Here is a 24,355-nt window from a genome sequence, read left to right as displayed (position 1 = left end):
CCGAATAGGCGCCAAGCACCGTGAACTGAATAACGTTGCCAATTCATATGCAGGTGTAGAATTTGGCAAGGAAACAGCCATTTCTAATATGAGCGCGCTAGAATTGCGAAGTCTAATCTACCGCGAACTCAAAGTGAAACCAATTTCGAGTCACGGAGTCATTCCAATCGCTTGACCATTCAGGAGAACCCGTAAAAATGTGCTCTCTGATGTACACATTGTTGTTACGTATCTCGACATCCTGAATCTCTTCTTCCTCAGCGTGTTTGCGCACACCGTAGGGCAACTCCAAATTTCTTTCAAATAGTCCGATTTACTTGCTTCTCCTACAACGCCCATCTGGCTGGAGGTCTGTGAGCCGGTTTGGTGCAGAGAAGCCTAGGAGACGTCTATCTCGGCGACATCCGTATACCTACGCCAACAGCCGGTGTCTTATACCTACTACTTAGGTACGTCACCGGATCTCCTCGTTTCGGACTCTGTCGCGGAGGTATAACTATAAGACATGCATATGGTTGGTATTCCATCCGTCCAATTACTTACTTAACTAAGAGTGAGACGCAATGCACATTGGACGCATTGCGTCTCACTCTTTCAATAAGCAAAATGTGAGACGCAAATACACATTGGACAAAGAAATTGGGCAGGTGGAATACCACCTTTAGGTGTGTCCACGATTAGAAGTCACGTTACTTTGGTTCGTCCAATAATATTACGACTGGCCCGCGTTCGCCCATCCAATGGGGATGCACGGCTAGATATTTACTTCAACCTCATTGAATGAAAATGTTACTTGGGCCCCAAGTTTGCATAAAGCGGATGCAGTTTGGATCGAGTTCGCTCATTTCATCTCGTTTTAGACGGTTTATCTTCTATCTTACAGGTATTTTTAGCATTTTATGTAACATTTAAAAAAAAAGACTCGTTAGTCGTTGCATACATCATCGCTGCCCCTAATGCACTTTTAATATTTGGAGCACGGTTGAATAAGCTCCTATCCTTGTTACATAACGTATGGGAAGTATTGGGAAACTGGCCTATAAAAGGTACGAATCTAATAAACTTTGGAAATGATCTTAAAGGATACAGAGAGGCTTTTTGTAGAGGGTCTGAGTGTTAATCTTTTCTCGATCCGAGCACAGGCGAGAGGTAAAACCAGTATAGATGCTTTTCAGATATCGCATTCTTGTTACGGACCTCAAGTTCAGAGTTAGACTAGTTTTACTCAAAAAGTAAAGGGTAAATACATGGCATATTATGGAACCAATGGAGTGAACGCGTCTGTCAGTCGAGAGGGGAGATAAAGGGTTGTAGAACGTACAACATAATGAAGCCCTTCCTGGACATTGTTGTCGACCTGCTAATTATTACACGCCGGGCAAATGGTTTGTGAAATGTCGCGATTTAATCGAGTGGAAACGTTGCGTTAAAATTATAAAGCATAGGTTGTCAACCGCTGGGTTTATCTGGACATTTTGACAGTAGATAACGGAAATGAACCCTTGCAATTTAAACCTACAAATGAATGATTTAAGATTTTATTTAAATTTATTGCTATACCATTTCTTTACTAGTTAAGTACTCGTCTGAAGTGAATCATTTGATAAAACCTAACCTAACCACACTTGTATAATGTAGCCATCTTAACTGTTACTCATGCTAAATTCTCAAATAATCTTGACGTGGAGCTTCTCACGCCACTAACCGTAACGCGGCACAAACCCCTTATCTCCACTATGCACTGAAATTGCACACTGGAATCGAGCACCGCAATCATATTCCGCTTTATCACAAGAAAAGGCTAGAGATATTACGTTTTATCGCTCTTATCTCTGAGTATCTTTTCTCCCGCAAGGTCTGACGGATCAATAGACGTCACCTGTTGCTGCATGTATTGGCAATCGTAAAGTGAGAAAAAGTCATATGATGGCGATGGCGTTACGGTTTTTGGTTTTTTCAAGTTATTTTATGTATCATATATAAAGTTGTGTGCTAGAATCTAAACCAGAAAATAGAACCGACTTAATACTACGATAACAAGTAGAAATCATCGTTATCACAACAACAAAAATTAAACCTCTAACGTCATGTCATGATGCGATTGCAGATGGTATAGTCGTTAGTCATTCCTTGTTATGAAATATGAGATGCTAAAGAGACGACAATGATGCGTCATTTGCATTAGACCTACCTACTAATAAGGTAGGTTTGGTTAGTAGGCAAGAAAACATTGACACAGACAATATGGGCCCTAACAACGCCTGCAACGTCATTGCAAACGTTTACTGTCTCTTGTAATGATATCACGCAAATCGAATTGCATAAATGTTTGTTATGTATTATGCGTATTAATCACATCGCCGCACGTCATTTTTTTTTTGCAAGAAGGCAATTGTCTTGTTTAAACCATGGTCAACTGTAACATAAATTGCCAACGGGACGCAGGACATTATCTTAGACCGTCTTTTTGCATTTTATTCCGAAACAGAATTTAAGCACGATTGAGCTTCGAGAAGGCTTTAACTCATATCCGTCAAACCTTCCACGTTTTGCCCCAAATAAAGGGTTAAATCCGTTCGTCAAAATATATGGTCGAAGTTAGCGCAGAGCATTACGTTGTCGCTCCAATAAGGACAATGGGTAACCTAGGACACCGTATAAGTGCCATCTCAGCCTTGACAGAAACATGAACGAGCTGTTTGTTAAAGTGTTCTGGAACAAAGGATATTTTCCAGAGACAATGCCACTGAAATGCGATACCGGCCAAGAGACTTAACAATAATTGCTAAGTGCAGTACCGACTTGAGTTGAGTCAACTGCTTACCGAAAGTGAAGTATTCCTCTGACCTCTGACATTTAAAACTTGTTGCCCGAATTACTCTTGCTTAACCCAATTGAGAAGAAAATTAAGTAGGTGTTATAGATATTCCTTATAATTACTTTAAAAGGTTCAAAAAACATTTATTTAAGTAGTACAAACTAGCACTGACGGTACATATTAACGGCTTATGAAACCTGTTAAGTATTAGTAACAAGTAATAAGTTACCTGGAAGTTAACTACAAATATAACACTAGTCAAAACTCTGTATACATTAACAACGCCAAAATGTAGGTCTAGGAACCAGGAAACAGGAGCTTTCCGATGCAGGAGAGGAATATTTGCTTGTCAGCCCTATAGTACCTATATTGCGACTCAAAACTTATCGGTTACAGCGTTACAAATTACAAACACACGCACGCTTGTTGTCAAAGCACGATCGTCGTTGTCTACACTTAGCACATGCCTTTTCCACGGCGTTTGAAGCAGTTTTTGCGCTCGGCAATATTTCTAGTTAATGAAATGTTGATGTAACAATGATCATTGTTAGGAATGAGAGCACGTGCGGCTTTATGCCTCTCCATTGTATGTTAAGTGGATGTCACACGCTCAAGATGATATTAATATGTTTTGCAGAACGTACATTATGTCTGGTTTCGTAATTAATCGTTTACGAGTGAGTAAAGAGGCGGTTAACCCAGTTTGTTTTCTTTTCGTATGAAAGTAAACGGCTGGGATGCTTTATATTATATTCTCGCTTGAAGACTTTGCAAATAAAATTGTAAATGTTATTTCGACGATAATCAGAGGTCAGAGCTGGTATTTTTAGTTTATAGTAGGTATGTATTAGAAAACGATTTTGAGTATTTTTATGATTGACGATTTTGAGGTATAGTCCCGTTTAAAATTTAATTGATTGAATGAATTGATGAAGCTATACTTTTTTCTTAAAAATACTAGACTTATGATTTTTATTTAATTTCTGAAGCATCAGAAATACCAGCTCTGACCTCTGATTATCGTCGAAATAACATTTTACAATTTTATTTGCAAAGTCTTCAAGCGAGAATATAATATAAAGCATCCCAGCCGTTTACTTTCATACGAAAAGAAAACAAACTGGGTTAACCGCCTCTTTACTCACTCGTAAACGATTAATTACGAATCAATCACTTTTAATGATCGTACTATCCTTAGAGGACAACTTGGCATGTCGGACATAAAATCAAATGAAAATGTATTTTTTATTATGTAAAAAAAATAAGGACTTATGATACATGTCTATGATAAAAAAAATAAACAACTGAATAACTACTTCATAATTCATCTGCACGTTTTCAAACACCTCATAGCATAGCCCCGGGTTCGAAGGACAAAGGATTGCACGCCATGTCAAGGGCAGGCCGAGGATTCTGCGCAGAAAAGTTCGGGACCTTGCAGAGCCGAGCTGACAAACAAGCTGAAATGTATACTATACTATACTATGTAATACTGAGGTGTAATGGTGAAGTTAGTTTACTTTTCAATAATGAATAAAATGGCGTTATACTATTTGCAAATCAAACTGACGATCGGGGTTGTAAAACTTCCCTTTCACACTTGCGTGATCGGATCAAGACTGAAAGAGGTATATGACACCGGCCTTTAGATAGGTTTGCGGCTACTATAGGCGCTGCAGAGCTAATTTGGCTCACTTTTTAAGACGCTTATAAAGCGGCCTAAAATAAACCTGAGGTCGTGTAGCCTCGGGTATCGTGATAAGAATGCTCGGCATATTTTCTCCTCGATTTTGCTTCATTTATCTGATACAATGTAAGCGCTTTGTATTCTCGTAGCGTAGCTTCCTTCCGTCATTTATAATAGCAATATTGACAAAAGGAAGATGAATGCCCAAGAGAATTCATAAGCAGATAAATATCGAATAAACGTAAGGTTCCGGGCGTTCTCAATAATTTTAGACTCACCTGCTCTGTTCGTTTGGTAAGCGAATTATGTAGACTGCCCTTAAATTAAAATTTCGAGATTAAGTGTGGAAAACATTAAAGTTTGCGACGAAGGCCACTGTAACCACATACATTTTAAAATAATGTGTTGAAATCTTTTTATTTCAAAATTCGAAGATTCCAACAGCTTAATTGAAATGAGGCTGCAATTTTACTACATTATTAAAATATACTTAAGAATGCCCAATAATGGTGTTGAAACACTTGAAACATCAGCAATGGTTATTCTGCGATTGTGTCACCAGGACAAGGTTTGTATTTTCAATAAGTCACATCCGCACTAATTTTAAATAGCCGGGATGTGGCTGACGACGGACACATCCAGTAGGCAATCTTCAAATTACTGTGATGAGCTGATGAGACGAAAAACACTTTAAGGGTAGAGACCTTAAACCAAATTCTTATTTAACAGTTTTATTTTGTCGTGATTGACAGTTGAAATTTTTAGGCAAATCATTTAACTAAGCGAGCAGTGTATCTATTACTTACTGTTTACTGTCAATAGTTTTTTTAATAAACGAATAAAATTAATTAAAATCCGAGTGTGTTTTGTTTTGACTTTCGAAATACATCGTATGATGGGTATATCGTAATGACATTATGATAAAATACAAAGTAGGCCATGTTCTTGTTTACTTACACCATATCTGTTGCGCAGCCTGGCAAATGTTGTGTATTAGGCCGGAGCCCCACTGCTGCGCACGCTACATCCACGGCCCACGTTTTAATACAAACCGTGGGCAAGCCCACGAAATTTTGTATAGGACCGTGGGTCGTGTACATAGCGTGCGCAGCAGTGGGGCTCCGGCCTTACTGATTTATTTATTTTAAGAAGTAGCAACACCTATAAAAACGTTATACAGACTTAGTTAAGAATATTCTTCTTCTTTCGTGTCGAGGCTCCGAGTTAAGAATATTAATATTTTAATATCCACTGAAATACCAATGTCTATATGTAGAAATTTAGTTGTTCGTTCGATGTACACAAGGCCAGCGAAGATCAACAGACACGCTCCCGAGTCAGTGTAGCGTAACTGGCAAGGTAACAATAATGGGTCATCGCCGTGACCCATTTGCAAGTAAATCTGCGCCCACGCAATTTGCGTCAGCGGTTAACGTTTCGAATGTCGAACGTTCCAAGAAGGACGATGCATAAAACGGCTATTAACTGATGCAGTTAATTTTCGTTTAACGTATTGAAGCTTCGCTTTGGCTTCAGTCTGGATTTGAAAGGAACTGGTATAAACCAATGGGTTTCTCGGAACCTTATATGCGAGGAAAGGCAATAGGTACATAAAACGGTTATTGTTTCGCGATGCAGGTAATTTTCGTAAACATGTTGGAAGAGCTTTGCTTTGGTTTCAATCCGGAGGTCTTGGATTCGCACCAAACCCAGGTTCGTACCAATACTAGTACCTACGAATGAACATTTAATATTTACCAGTGCCAGGTGGTTCAATAAATAATACAATGTGAGGATGAGGAATCGGATTGTCACTTATAAGGCATAGTTTCCGTTCTGTAGCTTTCATCGGGCCAATTTTTGAGAAGTGGAATCCTGGCTCTTTTAGAAACCAACGGAGAAAGCGCTAAGTAATAAGGTATTAGGAGACACAAGCTTATTAAAAAGCTTTAATACCATTTGGCCCAAATAATTATTTATTAGGATCATTTATTCATTTCCGCTACCTAAAGGTTGTCTGGGAGAGATCGCTTTTTAGCGATAAGATCGCCTGTTGTTTTCCTATACACTCGACTTTCTGTGTTCTCTGTATTATTTTCTAGTATTGAGGTGTGCAGTGCATGTGCAAAAAGTTATTTTCAATTTTTCAACACGCATAAGTGTAGGTATTCAGCCCGACTTCCAAGAAATACTTCATGAAATAACACGAATACCTCACATTTCTTAGAACCGCATCATTCGCGTCGGAATTTTTTAATAACAAAATTTCAAATTCCAGCTCTGGTATACATCTACAAGTCCGCGATGTACATCCGTTAACCGACAATAGAGACGATTGAATAGAAATACTAAATACTGGTACTTGGCAAAAGAAGAGTTGCTAATTCCACCGATCAGTCGATGATATTTAAAAAGATGCTCAACGATGAGCACTCCAGGATAAAACTAATAAGATAGGACCAAGTTAGAAGGCCATATTAAAGAAGACTAGCATTAAAAACACAACTGAACAACTTTAAAAAGAAGAAGAGGGCCAGTAGCCAGAGAGATGCTTAAAGACATGCTTTACACTGGTTCAGCGGAAGGGATCACTTGTAGCTAGATATACTTAGGTTAGGATCATTATTTTGAATGGCGTGCATGGCAAATTGGCAATATCAGCTATCAGCAGCTATAAATCGGAAAGAGCCGGGACCTCGGTAAAAAATATCAACAACTGCATTGAAGAAAAATGCAATTATATATGTAGATTGCCAGTCCTTATTAACATCACATAAACTCTGTCAATAATAAACACGCGATAGGTAGATGGTTTATCATTATCGTGTTACATTGGTTAGCGATTATAATACGATACGGCTTATCTAACATGAAACAATACATTTACAGAAATGAGCTTCGAGATTCACTAGAGAATTAATGTACCTTTGTTAATAGAAAATGGAAGGCGAAGCCATGGGAGTATAATGGATGGCCTGCCATCGGATAAGAGTTTATGCAAATCATGTGTACCTACCTATTCTTATAAAAGATTTATTCATAGAAAATCTGATTTAAAATTATGATGGGACTAACTAGAAACGATCACCACAGATGAGAATGTCCGATCTCTGCCAATTTTATCCATGTATAAATCTACAATTATATTTGTAATAGCTGATCCTGCTACTCCGATCATGTGGATTTTCGTCTGTATTATTTTCCCTCCCTCCCTGGAGGGAAACCTATATTCAACCTCCGGGTTTAAGCTCCCTACATGCTAAAATTACAAAGTCATTAAATTGTATGTACCTACCTAATATAATATAGATTGCCAGAGCAAATAAAAAATAAACAGTTTCAAAGGTTGATGCAATTTTAGATGTTCTTTAGATTTACGGTGTTAGAGGTTGATATCTCCGGCTCGTTGAAGGAGAGGTTCATACAGAGTTTTTAACTGTTTCAATCCTTTTCGATATTTTTATTGCATAAGTTGCAGTTTCTTTGTCATCATCGTCTTCCTCGCGTTATCCCGGCTTTTTGCCACGGCTTATAGGAGCCTGGGGTCCGCTTGGCAACTAATCCCGAAGTTGCAGTTTCATGGTGATTTTTGTTTTTGTAGATAATGTCCTTTTCGTTATGGCTCAGTGACGAGTAGCACAATTAAAATACAGCTCTTTCAAAAATTATATACCACGGTTACGTTGTTAAAATATGATAGAAAAGGCCTGTTTTGCATATGGCGTAAATTTCGCTCTTCGCAATTTAGAGCAACAATAATGTGAAAAGGGAAAACTAGAAACTGGCCCTAACTGGTGAACTGGGATAGCTAATGTATGAATAATTCAGTCGCGGCCAAACGTTTTGTGGGCGAAATATAGCGGTTCTCGGCACGTTGCCTTAAAACGGTCGAAAAACGAGACTTTTGTACCGTTTTAATACGAGTAGATGATCACGATTTTTACTCTTAATGGCGATAAAAACGAGTCAAGACATACTTTAATACAAAAATCGCTTGTCGTGTCGTAGGCACCGTTTTGTACCTATAGGTTCTAGTAAGTATAACACCGTCAAGAAAGCTTGTGGTTTCATTCAGAGAGCAGCCTATATGGACCTCGACCGCGTCATTATGTTCGGTCACATTGTTAAGTCATGATGGAATGACTGAGAAAAAGTAGAAGCTAGTCAAGTAAGCAGTCCATACATTTTATAAGTATCTCTTTATTTAGTGAGATATATTGGAACAAAATTGTCTCGATCCCAAGTTCTTTTTATACGGGGAATAATCTAGCAGCGGGGACAAAATGAACGTTTTGTAGACAAACGGGTAAGTATCACTTTTCCTCGCGCCATAGATCCCTGGAGATGGTCGCTCCCGCAATGACTCAATTTCCGTCACGGCCCGGATTATGAAGGCTGAACGTGTTCTCATTGGCTGAGCTTCTTTAAGATAACCAGTGTAATGAGACCTCGAGATCCTTAGCAACGATGCATGATCAGATAATGTTCTTGTAGTGGTTCTCTCGAGGGATTAACTCACCCGCACTTCTTAAGCGATTAGAATGACAATGAAGCAACAGGGATTTGTAAGGACGTTTGAGCTTTGCTTGCTTATTATAGACTTTTTCATTTAACAGTCGGTTGAACTTGCTGTAATGTTGCAAAGAGTCTAATCTGATTACTCAGAGGAAATAAGTTTTACCAGCTTCGGTCGGTTCCATGGACTTCAAATTTCAAAAAAGATATAACTGTGTTTGTGTTTTACCTTTGTATGTTGTTGTCAAAATTTTGCTATTGAAATTTAATTACGACCCACTTTACGATTCATACGTAATAAAGGCACACAGATGACAGAGAGGGTTTAATTCAGTTTAAACTGTGTGTTATGGTTTATGGTTCATTTAATTCCATTACCGTTTTATACACTTGGTGAAATAGGACTCCATTTCTGTAAGCCTTTTGGAAATTGGTTAGTGACTTTTGACACAGTCCCATAGGTTTATCAATTTTGAGACAATAATTGAGGATATCCCTTAAGATCCCTTAAGATCCTAAATAAGTAAGCCGAACAAATGATATTTTTTGACCCCTCGCCCACTAAAGTACTGTAGGTAGGTATACCTACTAATACCTACAATGTTATTCACGGAACAAAATATATAAATTAGCTGTCGTTCAATTCAGACTGCGATTAAGTGTCAAAATGCATACTGTAAAGAGCCGATTTATGCTTTCTAAACACAAGTTACTCAGTCATGTATCAAACAGTTTATGCAAATATGGAACAAATGATCCATATCCAGTCAGATGAAAAATATCGAGTTGGACAATAGGCGTGCATTGCCGGTTAGCGGCCTAAATAATGTTATTCTAAAAAGCCGTATGTCATAATGAAATTTGTATGGAGATACGATGTTTCGGCGCGGGGAAGGATAGTACCAGTTTTGTGCAAACACGCGAAACTGGGGCACATGCTAGTGCCGGCGAACTGGTTGTTCGGTACACTTTTCTACCGCTTCACTCTATCAGTGAGAAAGTGCTCAATAACTAAACTACAATGGCAAACTTGTTCATTTATTTTGGCAAATAATTTGGCGTACCTTGGCCCTTCTGGTGTTAAATGGATACCGTAAAAATAAAAGCGTCCATAGGTACGCCTGCAATTTTAGATATGTCATATTCATATGCATAATTTCAATTGACCCTTTTCCGACATCACAGTGCATCTTTGGGAGTTCTGGCAAGGAAACTTTATCATCACAACACCACTACATATCTAAATACCAACGCACCTATGCACAGTGGGAGAAATCAGAAAAGTATAGTGGTATTTTATGACTGTGGTATTTTGTAAAGCGGATTAAAATGATAGATCCGAGAAATGCTAGACATAAACGCGCTGTTTAAAATAATGTCTATAATGAGCAAAACACAAGCGAGTGAAATTGATTTAACTGTGTCATTTAATTTATTGCATCGTTATGAGCCCTTAGCTTTAATAATTTCCGAAGCAATCAATTTTTATCACGATTATTACGGTATCCCGCTAAAACTGGTTCTAAAATTCAGTGCTGAAATTGAAAGTGCCATAACTCATCTTGATTGCTTTCTCCAATTACGGTTTAAAATTATGCGGATAGATGGTAACGTTTAAGAACCTAATAATTATCATTTAATATATCCTAAAAGATAGCAATTATACGGCGTAAAGATAGGAATGTGCGTGTATGAAAGAATATTTCAATTCATACAGACAGTAGCCTATTTTTATAGTAATTGTGGTAGCTAATATTATTCAATTTTTCCGTATCTGTTAAAACGAAAGACCATATATATCTCTAGTTTATTGGAAGTTGTTAGGTTAGCCATAACTTCAGTATCAACAAAGTGATGCAAAAACTTAAGTACTACACTACACACAAATTACAAAGAAGCTGTCACTGCGCAAAGAGAACCTAGGGTGTACATATTTAGGCAATTTCGAATGTCGGATAATTTCGAAAACGGATTAATGTTGAAATGGTAATGATGGATTTTTAATTAGAACCTCGTAACATTTGAAAAAGCAATGAAACAAAAGAAATGCTACGTAATTTAGTTCATGAAAGGGTCTAATTATTTATATTGCAACGAATATACCTATACATATACCTACTGTAATGTACATTGAGCCTTACTAGGTCAAGTCATTATAGGTATGCCTATTTCTATGAAATTATTGACTAATCTAACACTCGCGGCCCTATTCGAACTTTAAGATACGTCAAATATTTCGGCTAGATACGATATGGATTAGATATGTCAGTGTCAAATGTGACGTTTCTTCAAACAAAAATGTCACTTTTGACACTGACATATCTAATCCATATCGTATCTAGCCGTAATATTTGACGTTTGACGACCAGTCTGGCCTAGTGGGTAGTGACCCTGCCTATGAAGCCGATGGTCCCGGGTTCGAATCCTGGTAAGGGCATTTATTTGTATGATGATACAGATATTTGTTCCTGAGTCATGGTTGTTTTCTATGTATTTAAGTATTTATATCGTTGTCTGAGTACTCACAACACAAGCTTTCTTGAGCTTACCGTGGGGCTTAGTCAATTTGTGTAAAAATGTCCTGTAATATTTATTTTATTTATTTATTTTATTTTTATTTATCTTAAAGTTCGAATCGGGCAGTCGGTATATTTAAAACTGAGCATCTAAAACGCGACATGTTCTTGCAGGTAAATACCCAATGAATAGTTTAATGCCCGGAAGAACACTAATTAGTATTAAGTTCCGGGACACGAACACGAACACTTGATATCTCTAGCGAGGAAGCACTTTAACGACAGTTCAAGTTCCTTAATTGAATTAACTATGTAATACACAGCAGTCCCAAACGCTTTAAGCACAACATCTCAAGCAACAAAGCTATATAAAGTATTATAAAGTCTAATATGTAGTTATGTCGCAGAATTTAGTACTTACGATAAGTTTATTTCGAGTTTGTTATATGGATGAGGATGAATAGGTACTTGAGAACAGCTATTACCCTTACCTACTATAATCGCGTGTAGTCAGCGAATTGAGTTAAATAAATGTATGCTCCATCTTGTAAATAGTTGAGGTGATCTGACAACGGTACTCACCAGCGTTTTCATAAGGGCGGACAACTCCTTAGTGACCACAGCGAACTTGAAGAATGCAGCTCCAATGTCGGGCTCCGAGTCTTTACTGAGAGCGTTCCCGCCCAGGCGTTCCAGCGCCCGGGCGAGATACATCTCATTGTCCACGTGAGCTGGAACAAAAACATCAATGCATTTTATCAGTTTATCACACACAAATTTTAATCTCGTAGTCAGTTACGTACCGTCGCCATCAGATATATCGGAGCGGCCAAGGCGCTAATAAATATCTGAACACGCCTCTATTGTCAACGCGTTAGAGTGCGTGTTGAGATATTTTTAGCACGTCGGCCGTTCCAATATGGCGATGGCGACTATACAAAAGTGGAACTAGAAACAAATAGCAGAGTCAAGTCGTTTAGTCATTTAACCACGTGTTCTAAGTATCTCCAAGACATTCCTGTCGAAGTTCCGAAATCTCATTATCTTTGAAAACATTCAGGCTAGTGCAGACACTAGTCGTAGTTAGGTTAGGTCGGAACCAAACCTGTCTTTCTGCTCTTAACAAAGTGATTAATGTGATAAAGAATAAGTATGTAGAATAATACCAAAACAGTGTTAGGCGTAAGTTAATTGCTTCAGATATCCCTCTCCTGTTACAAATCTTATATTACGCAATGACCAGATTTAACAGCTATAAAGTTTCATCGTCCCTATGAATCTGTTGAGTACCTACTCAACGAAATCCGTCTTCCTTGCTGGACATTTAATTAGTCTCGCAGCTCTCGTTGTAAATAAGCCTGGGTAGCTGTAAGCTGTAATATTTCCTTCTTGCTTTCTAAAGCGTTTATTAAGAGTTTCATATAGTTTTGACGCTTTCATTGCCGTAGGTATATCTATTAAAATAGTAGCGGAAATGAAAAGGCTCTTGATTAAAGATTTCGATTCTGTTTTTAAACATAAAAAGGAATACAATGAATTAAACAACGCTAATTACTTAAACTGTCAAGTTGCGCATACGTGGTACAATATACAAATACACTCAAGAAAAATGAAAACGGGTCTCACGTTGTATATAATATGAAAGAAAACTTGCAAATCTTTTAATTTGATTTGACATATGATCTTCATGGTGACAGTAGATCTTTTAACTATAAAATTGGCAAATAAATAATCGTGAACTCTATTTCGTTTACACTATTTAGAACAAAAAACTGTCCTCAAAATGAAAATGGGTCATAAACAATGTAAGGTTTTAAAGATACACTGAAAAGTAAAGGATATAAATAATACAAACTTTTGTAACTAAAAAGACACCCCAATCTTCAAAAAAAAGGTAGTAATAAAATACGAACCTGCATAAAAAATACATACCTACACCCTAATTAATATAGAAAGAGAAATCACTTATTAGTAAGCACAAACACAGAAGAGAAATATAATGTCCTCCTTTTTAGAAGTTGTTTAATACTTAATTAAAATTAATGAGTGTAGGTTCAATCAAATATGTAATGTTTACAAAGAGTAAACGATGTACAAACAAAGTTAATTGATTATGGATGGAGACGACGGCAGACGAATTGATTTGTTTACATTTATGGCAACTTCTATTGAACACCATGATACACTCTTTCGTGACTATATCCATCACGTCGTAAGAATAAACAGATGCGTAAATGAAAGCTACAGTCAACATACAAATTGCTATTCCATAAAAGCAAATGTAAAAAGATTTTGTCTAGACGGACAGATGGATTCCGACGTTGTGTCAAATAAAACTGCGGGTAGTAAAATGCACCATTGTTTTGGCATTGCATGTTACGAGTTTTGTTTTTATTGTGTTCAGGTTAAGAGAAGGATGGCATGTTTTTTTAAATCGCAACGCGTTGAAAGGAGCACTATTAGTGGCTTATTATTATTATTAAATAAGGAGGATATGGTCAGAATTGTAACCAAGAGTCTAAAAGTTATGCCAAGGATATCGCCTTTGTAACACACATACACTGTTTTCCATTCATCCATCATTTTAAATAGGTACTGTATTGAAATTGCATGAATGACAGGTTGAGACGTTATCAATGAGTAATAATGACATGAATATTCCATTCCAATTATTATTGTTTTCAGAGCACAACACTGTCAATCCAACAGTAATGTCATTAATTTTATCTGTGGCACTTTCACGGTAAACCACAAAGCCGATCAATCGTCAATAATTGGTTAAGGAAATTACTTTTTTCATTCAAAATATGCAATTAGCAAATATAGATTCAGCGATATCGCTATCATTTGACTTGAATATAAGTAAATCAACTCCTAAAAGTGTACGTCGCTAATTTATTCCGTTTCTATTCACGGGCAGGTAAAAATTACCGACCTTAATTTGGCGTAGAAACATTAACAGCTAAGAAACATTAATTTGTTTACATCAACTTTAATTAAATTTAACTTCCAAGTTTATGTAAAACACAAAAATAGCGGGCTAAATGAAGGTCCGTGTCGCGGCCCACATTTGCTAGCTCAATCCCGACGGCATCTGAATACTAAATTTTGAGCGAGAGCCTCTCGCCTTTCAATTTCTCCTCGGGGCATTTTCCTCCCGTTTGTATGGAATAGTCTTGGCTATTAGGACGAAGGACGCTGTATAATAGACGAAGTGAATTTTACTAACTACTGCCAAAATGAAGTAAAATGCATTCTAACTAGCATTAGCAGACAAAATATAACGCGGTTTTATGGCTTACAAACCAAATATTTCCAGATGTTTTAAGATCTAGTCGAGTTTCTGAGTCTATCGTTTTAGCCAAGGACAATTTTTCAAGACATTTTAGGTAAGGACAATATGCTTCTGTGAATATGCTGCTGAACCCTGTTGATGGACACACAAACAACAAACAAAAGACAGGCGGGGTAGCGACGCGGAAGAGTACATACTTAGCTGTTTATCATAAATCTAAAGCCGGCAGACTATAAATGCAATAAAACGGTCGAGTCTTGGAAGAGATCCAAAAGTGCTATTGTTGTAATTTTGCTTTTAACGCGTCCATATTAGTTGCCAATATTTGAAGAATGGCGGAGGAAAACTTTAAAAGCTATAAATGTGGTTGACCTTAAACTAGTTCGTCTCCGAGAAGAGGAAAACTCCATACGTGTTCGCAAACTAGGTTTCGCGCAAATTAACCAGCAGTTTCCCATGCGAATTCGTGCAATTTCGTCCGTTGCATCCCTTACCACTCATACCAGGCTATTAGAACTGTCAACGTCTTCACAACATCTATGACCTAACCTAACATACTAGTTTGAGAATATAAACTGGCAACTTTCTTTAACTGAAATAATAAAATAAACAAAATATATGTATACAAGTATACCGGTTTTACCAACACGGAGCAATTCTACTAAGTAGATATCCACGACATATATGAATGAAATTCTACGAAATCCTAGACTACTTAAACGAGGTATCGAGTAAAAAACATAAACATTTCCTCAAACACAACACAAGTCATTCTATAGGAATGCTTAAGGTTTCATTAGGTCGTTTTTGCGCGCGCGACCTTGCCGGCTGCGTGCAATCCGAACTCGCGCGACGAGTTCCAGCGCTTGCGCAGTCGCAGTAAACAAACCCACGTTGGAAAGTTAAACCTGATTGCAGTACTGCAGTGGCAACAAGGATTATGCGCTTCGGCAATTTTTTAATATCACGAGTATTTGTGGTGATATCGTTCTTTGATATGGAGGTGTCTGAAGATAAAAGAGCTCTTTGTTGCTGAAGATAGACGAATATTGTCACGTCATTTGTTAGTACAATAATCCTAACTGGCTTCAATGGGACTGGGCCGGACACATCTGCCGTATGCCAAACGACTTGTGGGCCAAGAAAACTACCGAGTGGACACTAACATAGTGCGGCGTCACGGCAGACCTAATAGAAGGAGGTGGCACGATCTTGACGTCTTTCGGAAAGATTGGCTTAATATTGCCATAGAACGAGACGCGTGGAAGAAAGAGAGGGAGGTCTTTGCCCAGCAGTGGGACACAACAGGCTAACAAATAATAACTGACTGATGGCCATCAACGGCACGACTATTATTACTCGTATTAGGACGACTAGGTAATATCGCTAAGTTAGAGGCACTAACAGTGTTTTGTTGGTGTTTGGTTTGTTGTAAGGTCTGGCTATCGATGTGTATGCTTTAATCGTATTTTGCTTGACTTGACAGACTTACTAGTAGGTGCAAGAATAAAAAACTACTTGACGGTAAATTACCGTCGGTAACGGAACAGTTTTTTTGTTTGGTTTGGGAGTGAAGTACATTTTACTGTATTATGTAGATTGTAGGTACTATTTTTATAAGTACCATTTAATTTGAAAACACATATTTCAACTCCACGAATACGAAAACATCACGTATTTGATTACTTTTACTATTGGTAATACGTCACGTTTGGCTTGAGCCACGAGCTTCACGCCTACAAGTTTATTGACCGGGCATCCCAAAGATTTTGAACGCAATAAATATTCTCCTCGAAACCCGTGTATCCGTGTGAATATCTATCATATTCGCTAAACATAGGCTGGCAGCAGGTGTTAGATATGTACTCGCTTCGAGAATCTTTTCAGTATAAATAACTTTCAATTCTTTACAATAGAAAGCTTCGTGTACAATTCGATGAATACATATTTTATTTCATTAATACTCTTAAGTAAGGTATCGTTCTATGGTACCATGAAGTTTTATGCAACGTGTAGAAAGAAACACCTGCAATTCACTTTTTAAAAAAGTTAGCATTTTTTACGTAACTCATAATGTCCTGGCGCTCGGCATGCTAAATTCTACTGCCCAATAGCTGACACCCTCACGTCCCCTATAACGTTCACGAACTACGGTCACGTTGCTATACATATCGCTAATGAATTATGTTTAAAGATGACATGGGATGGGACAGTCTGCCTTATATTCGGCAAAGTGAACGTTTTCAGAAAATCCGTTTACCACAAGCCAGAAGTAATCAAATGTTTATGACCGTGACTGTACTTGTTCGGTTTGCTCTTGGTGCTCAAATAAAGCTTCTAACTGAATGATTAATCAGTGTAAACACACCGTTGCATCATCTGCAAAGCGCTAAACAAATGAATGTGTTTCTAAGATTCTACGCAATCAAGGATGCATTTCAGTCTAGAAACTTGATTTGAAGTACTGCAACAACATCGCACTGTGGCGAGCGAAACCAGACGTGACCCACTTTCCTGGACAAGTTGGTTAAGGGAAATGCACTCGCGACAGCGGACAGACATTCAATTCTTGTTTTAATCCAAGCTATGATTTATCGACTGTTTTTCGCCATATTAGTCTAGGTTGTACCGAGACGAATGAATATAGGGATCACGGTTAGGTAAAAAATTCAAAAGTCCTGACAAATTTTTTTTGGTTAATCATTTACTCATGCAGCATAACCATTATGGAAAAGTTACGACAAATACACAGTTTGGGTATCTGTATTGCATGCACTTACAGCATCTTTATACCCTAATTGGAGCTCAAGTTCTTTGCGCCCAAGTGGGCAGGACACGCAATACTTCCATATTTAGAACGCTTGCCGTTTAATTGTCTCTGCGCTTAATTGAACTGCATGTGTACAATCTTGAAAATAATCAATAGTTTATTCTTACCGAATAATTTCGTTGGTAAAAAAAAATAGTAATATGTATTTCCATTTTAAATGTAATTAAAACCAAGAAAGAGGCTTTGGATATATTTCCAGGAGGTCAATTTGAAGTGTTAAAATTGCCTCGATAGGATAAGTAGGTATAATATTAGATAATAACTAAGGGGCTATTCATAAATTACGTCATTTCAAATTAGGGGGTGGGGGGGTCTGGACATCGGATGATGGTAGCATGACGTAGGAGGAAACGGGGTCATTCGAAGCATGATTTTTGGATGTTTTTAGGGGAGGGGGGGTCGAAAATCGTCAAAAATCGATGACGTAATTTATGCACAGCCCCTAATAAGTATTATAGTTCGTTTTTTTAGCATTAGAAAGAACTTGCAAGAAGGTACGCGATTTTGACAAGTATTTTAATTGAAAAACGCTTTTTAAAAATCAAAATTTACTTATGAAAGCAGATGAATATAAATGATCGTATTAGATTCATAATTGTTACATATTTGACGTAACTTATTTTTAAAATGTGTTTTTAAATTAAAAGACACATCAAGATTGTTTACCTTATTTCTAATGCTAAAAAAAACGAACTATAGACGTTATACGAGACAGAAGAGACAATCTCATATTTAGCGTCTGGATCTCCCCGAGGTCCAATTTCAAAGGTTTGATAGGATTTCTTGAGGAGTTGGGCTGGCTGGATTGGGGGATAGGCTAATATAAGCGCTAGAAGTCGAGTTGCGGAATCCTGACCAATACTACAATACAATACAATATAATCAAGTAATCAGTGAGAAGCACTGCGTGACTATGAGCGCTTTAAATTCCCTTCCTAATATCGGTGGTAAATTACAGACAGCCCTATTATTGCGATATTTGGGTCATTCTAGTTCAGTAGTCTGTTCAGCCTCTAGTCTACCGTATTGACTATTGAGTGGTAAATCACGAACTACAGTAACGGCTTTAACAATAGTAACACAAAGGTAAATGTATGTTTTCAATTCCATGTTATACAGCAGAAAATGGCTAAATTGTTGGACCAGATAACTAAATTTTTCTGATAAAAAAGTATTTAGTCCATTTACGTAACTTTTAGACACACGAGGATTTTATAAAGGTATTGATTGCTTTGCAATTTGGGACGTTATATGTAACAAGTCAATAAATACTAAAACGCCCAGGGAAAACATCCCTTCACGCGAAATTTTACTTTTTAATTATCTCAAAACCAAAAGGTTCACCATATGACTACTAGCATGTGAAAATAACCAGACGACTAACTAACTTTATCATTAGAATTTTTTATTTCATCTTAAAAAGTTGCCAATCGCCAATCCTTGATTACAGACATGTCAGAACATCGGCAATGAGGCAATGACACAACCGCCCCGCATTATTGTCGGAAGAACACGAGATAAATATGGATCTACTGTTTTGTATTCCCGACTCTCGTTCCGACTAAAAATAGGGGATGGAGGAAGCAATATGAATAGATAGGACTGGAATAGTTGAACTGTCCGATGCATACTTAACTCGCTTGGCATTCAGTTTGGCTTATATTTGGAGCGGAACGTGTCTCGCGTTCTAAATTAACGTGTTACTAGGGCCGGGGAAGGTATGTCCACACCAGCAGGCGTATTAAGGATTATGGATAGCTTTATCCACGTGATAAGTGTCACTTTTTATCACCACCCGATTGAAAGAGACTGAAATTGTCGCTAACACGTATACAAATACGACCATCATATCCGTACTAGGGGCGAAGCCAGCAAGATGACAATCGTTGATAGAAAACGCTAATCAAAACTTAAATAATGTAATGGATCTATATCCACGTAGTCGTGACTATTCACGTCTTGCAAGTGATTATCATATTGACTGAAATGACGACGCTTGGGCCTGTAGAAGATGCGATTTGACGTTGGACTTTTTGGCATGCTTTTGTGATGGAAGATGAAAATTGAACATTTGGAGTTCGCAAGTTGTCATTGAAATAAGAAGAAATTCTCAATGACTATAAAGCGACAAGCATATTTCGGCAAACAGTCATGTCACTTTGCTCGTTGTTAATAACGCGATAGTGGCATAAGGATGCAATTATAGATAACGAACAAAGTGGTGCCTTTTGACTGAGAAAACACGAATAGGTACATACCATTTCCAGAATTGTGTATCGCCTTTATGGCCTTCTTTAGCTTTGCTAGGCCATCTCGGTCGAAGTCCAGGGTCTGAAACAAAAAAAAACGTATTTTTAACAAATTATTATTAGAAGTTTTTTTTTAGATAATATGAATAAATATTTATTCCTTAATATATAACAATTTATAAAAAAAAACACAGCTGACATAAAGGATTAGCAACCTCATAAAAGGCTAAAATCCGCCTTTGTACTAAATCAGCCTCAAGCCGGATCTAACATTTTTATTTTGTGTTTTTTTTATACTAATTTTGTTACCTTTTTTGTATCTTATGGTAATTTATGGACAGCATTTCATTAACTGTCCGCGTTCGTGACCAAAAATAAAACCCATTTTAGGGTGTTAAAACATTTTGGGGTGTCAAAAGGGTTGACAGAGATTCGAGACAGCGTCACTTACATTTGCAAATGCACCATTTCCTGTGGTAATAACGTGTATGCATCAATAATTAGTAGAGATGCACCGGATATCCGGTTACTATCCGGTACCGGCCTATCCGGCCATTATTGTACTATCCGGCCGGATACCGGATAGTGACCTACTATCCGGCCGGATACCGGATAGTAATATTCTTTGATTTCGGAGTAAACAAATTGGATTTAAGAAACAGACACGGTCATAATCGTACTTTGACTTGCACGCGCACTCATTTCGAACCTAGAAATGAGTCCGCGCGAACGTTCACTAGGAAACAGGTCAAATCTGCAGAATGCGCACCTGAAAAACGGAAATGTAGGTATAGTTCAGCTGGCCGAATATCCGGCGGCCGGATACCGGATATTCGGCTGATGGTCAGGCCGAATATCCGGTATCCGGTATCCGGCCAAACAACTATCCGTTGCATCTCTAATAATTAGTTGAAGTGACAGTTCCGTTGTTATACTTGATGCGATAACGTGTCAAAGAAATAAAAAGCCTTTGATCATTATGCCGTTATTATAGTTTGTTAAGAACTATAGATAATAGAAGAGGAAAGATGCTTGGGCACCTGATACGACACGACGAATTTATCAAAAACATCATAGAAGGGAAAGTTGAAACAAACAGGAAGAAGGAAAGACCAAGGAGAGCGTACATGGATCAAATAAAGGAAAAGATCAACGTCGTGTCGTATCAGGATGTCAAAGCGAAGGCAGAGGACCGCCAAACATGGAAATTGCTCCACCGACAAGAGTCATAATCTTAAATATATGATGATGATGATTATGACTAATAACGCTCGCTTGAGAAGTAAGAACCAGAAAGTGAATAATAGCCCGTTATATCCATTTCACAAAGTGTATCGAATTCACTGTAAGTTTAAAAGCTAAATGCATGTTCCTCTTTGTCAAAACACTTCTAGAAATATTAGAACAAAAATAGTGGCGTTTTCTACCTATAAGTACCTCCAGGTACTTTACTTCCCCAGATAGGCTGCTCTGCTCCAAAATAATCAACGAGATATTCCGCTGTGTTGCCTATATCAATTAAACACTCTTCTTCCGCAAATAAGTTTTGTGATTGTTCTCGCTGCATCACAGTTATACAATGGCCACGCGTCTAAAGCGGCCTCAGCTGTAGCCTAACATCTGTCGCCCCAACTGGCGATTTATCAAAGCCCCCTCCGAATGGAGCAACCGACCAACTAAATCGCATGATACCAGCTAAACCAAAGGGTCGTTTCTCTATTTCAATTTCACCGCGACATACGGCTTTTTTGACTTAGGGAAGTATACCGTGTTAAGCAAAATGACATATGTGCATAGCTACAACGAACTGTTATTGGTTGTTTTTAGTTCACTGTAATAAAAATGCAAGCTGTTTTAGTGCGAGACCTCAATTCGATTGCTTTTTAACTGGAGAATGCTCGAGTCGATTCGTTTAATTGAACACTTGATCTCAATTAAAATAACCTACCTCTACGAGCTGATCGCTGTTTATGTTCAATATCTGGTAAATTAGAATTTAAATTAAAGGTCTGGGAAATGTTCTTTCTTCAGTTACAAATAATACATTGGAAGAAAGAGAGTCGCCAATGTCGCCATTGATGTTTGCGAAATAAAATGTTTGGCAAATCGAAGAACTTTTATCATAGTACCGTCAGTAGAGCCAGCAAATTACAATGAAATTTTATGCATCACTTACTTTATAAATATGTATAAGTAGCGGGTAAAATATAAGGGTAGAGGCACGAGTATCCATCCATTGTACACATTTGTCAGTCAAGTAGGTAAAACACCTCAATCCTAATGCAACGTCATAAGATTCAATTTGAACCACCCGTGCAATTGCCATGACACTTACAAAAAAATATTTCTACAAAGGGATCAGTAAATTAGGTAGTCTCTTTGAACCAGGCACATGCTTTAACAAGATGAGCGGTCCTAATCCACAAAACAAAAACAAAGCCACTGGTAAGTGGGTCAGCCGGCTTGTAAATATATTACTTGAATATATTACCGGAACTTACGTAATTGCTAACGTTTATGCACAACTCACAAGATAATGATAATAAGCAGATTCGCTTTCTCGGTTGCATTCACCGACGCATGACGAAGCCACTTGCGAAAGGAGTCGACACAATTGCTAACAAGATTTATTTACATTTACTACTTGTTACATACGACATGCGTGTGTAGTTTTCTTATTGGGTCGGACGCAGAATTAGGTTATTACTTGCCTTTCCTGTTTGTGATTCTTATACGCCGCAATGAATTTTAGTATCTACGTTCAAAAACGTACCTACACACTACGCTAGTACATTATGAATCAAAAATTTAGCCACCAAACCAGCGGAATTATTCGAATGCTGTTACATATATGTTTTTAGGCTGTCAAAAAATGGTCTAGTCCAGGCTAGCCCCCTGGCACTGATTAAAATAACCGACTTGGTTTCACATTACATCTCAAAACTTTTTTGTAGTAGAAGCGTTGCGAGACTTGCACCTTTGTACATGTAATGTTTTTGAATTCGAATGCTGTTATATGTTTTTAGGCTGTCAAAAAATGGTCTAGTCCAGGCTAGTGGCTTCACACACGCTGGCTTAGAGCAAGTGTAAGATTTTGAGTATGACTTCAATTTAGGCTCTGATAGGCTAATATCTACCCGTAAACCTATTCTAAGTTTTCTAAGTACTTTTGTTATTTTTATATTGCGTAAAATTTACCTGTCATCAATATTGTTTCTCAAAGCAACCCAATTACGAATATGAACAACTCCACATATGTTGCGTTCCGAAACAGTGAATACGGATTCAGTTCATAGAGCAAAGGGCTGAGTGGATGTTTGAAAGTGGAATGGAATTGGGTTTATTTTTATATCGCTTTGGTATAAATATAAAACGGCGTATGGTCATGATCATAATTTAGTTATTGTATAATAAATGGATGTATGGAATGATACGGATTCTAGTTTCTACTAATATACAAAAATTAAACCAGACGAATTCGATTGTAGTCTATTTTGCAATAAACTCGAAAGTTAAAATAACTATGTATGTATATAACTATTACATACTCTAACAAATATAAAAAGTATACCTACAATTCAATACTCTTATAAGTAATCTAGATCTAATGTTCAGATCTTTTTGAACTCTGCAGCAACTGACTGACTTTGAGGCATACACACATAACCGTAATAAGGTTGTACCATCGCCCATACTGTTAACTGTACATCGGTGGACCTTATGCCTTTTGTAATAAGGTCCACCGATGGACATTTAGACGTGTTGCTGTTTGTACTTACATACGAGTATACCAAAACATGAAAGCACTGACTCAAAGAAGGGACTTGCGAAGATCGTGCCGGTCCAAACACAAATATTGACGGCGAAAGTTGTTGACCTTGTAACCTGATGTGGCATCGGAGATTTGAAACTACTTTCAAGACTTTATATCGATTCTTAGCGTATGTTTAGGAATGGCAAGACGAAACTGCTATAAAATTAGTCATCACAAGGCGTTGAGGTAGGATCCTTACGACCTAACATAATACTTAATACAGGTTTCTATCTGCTTTCACCTGCCTCAATGTCACTACTTCGAGGGTAATCAAATTCCATACTTATTAAATTTATCAATGAATAGATTCATTTCTGCTGTTCAAAAAAGTTTTAATTTGCATACATTACATTATGGATTCAGAAGATAGTATAATATTGTGCTGATTTTAATTTGATGATAAAATACCTATAACACGAGCTTACGAGCGTCGAGTTTAGGTTTTACAGAAAATCACAATGAGAAAGTACCTAGATGACTACTTTTCAATAAAAACTACAGTCGAACATCATGTAGGAAAAGCAGCGGGCCTAAACAGGTTGGTTGTTTTATATTTATACAAATCAAACATTGAACGGTTTGCAAAGTGGTATTTAAGGTAAGTTAATCACGTATATCGGATATGTACGCA

At 37.5% G+C, this 24,355-nt stretch overlaps 1 protein-coding gene across 2 annotated transcripts in view; it reads right to left on the bottom strand.

The window, feature by feature from the left end:
- LOC134790061 (arfGAP with SH3 domain, ANK repeat and PH domain-containing protein) overlaps positions 1–24,355 on the bottom strand; it is a 99,767-nt gene that overhangs the window by 67,023 nt on the left and 8,389 nt on the right. For both annotated transcript variants that reach the window (XM_063760818.1, XM_063760819.1), the window contains exons 2-3: positions 19,920–19,992; positions 12,119–12,267 (exon numbers count right to left, since the gene is read on the bottom strand). In XM_063760818.1, coding sequence (XP_063616888.1) covers positions 12,119–12,267; positions 19,920–19,992 — 222 coding nt within the window. The remainder of the gene's footprint in view (positions 1–12,118; positions 12,268–19,919; positions 19,993–24,355) is intronic.

Source organism: Cydia splendana, chromosome 4, assembly GCF_910591565.1.
Source record: "Cydia splendana chromosome 4, ilCydSple1.2, whole genome shotgun sequence".
NCBI lineage: Eukaryota > Metazoa > Arthropoda > Insecta > Lepidoptera > Tortricidae > Cydia > Cydia splendana.
Note: the sequence above shows the minus strand (reverse complement) of the source record. Positions and strands in the feature narration are given on the sequence as shown.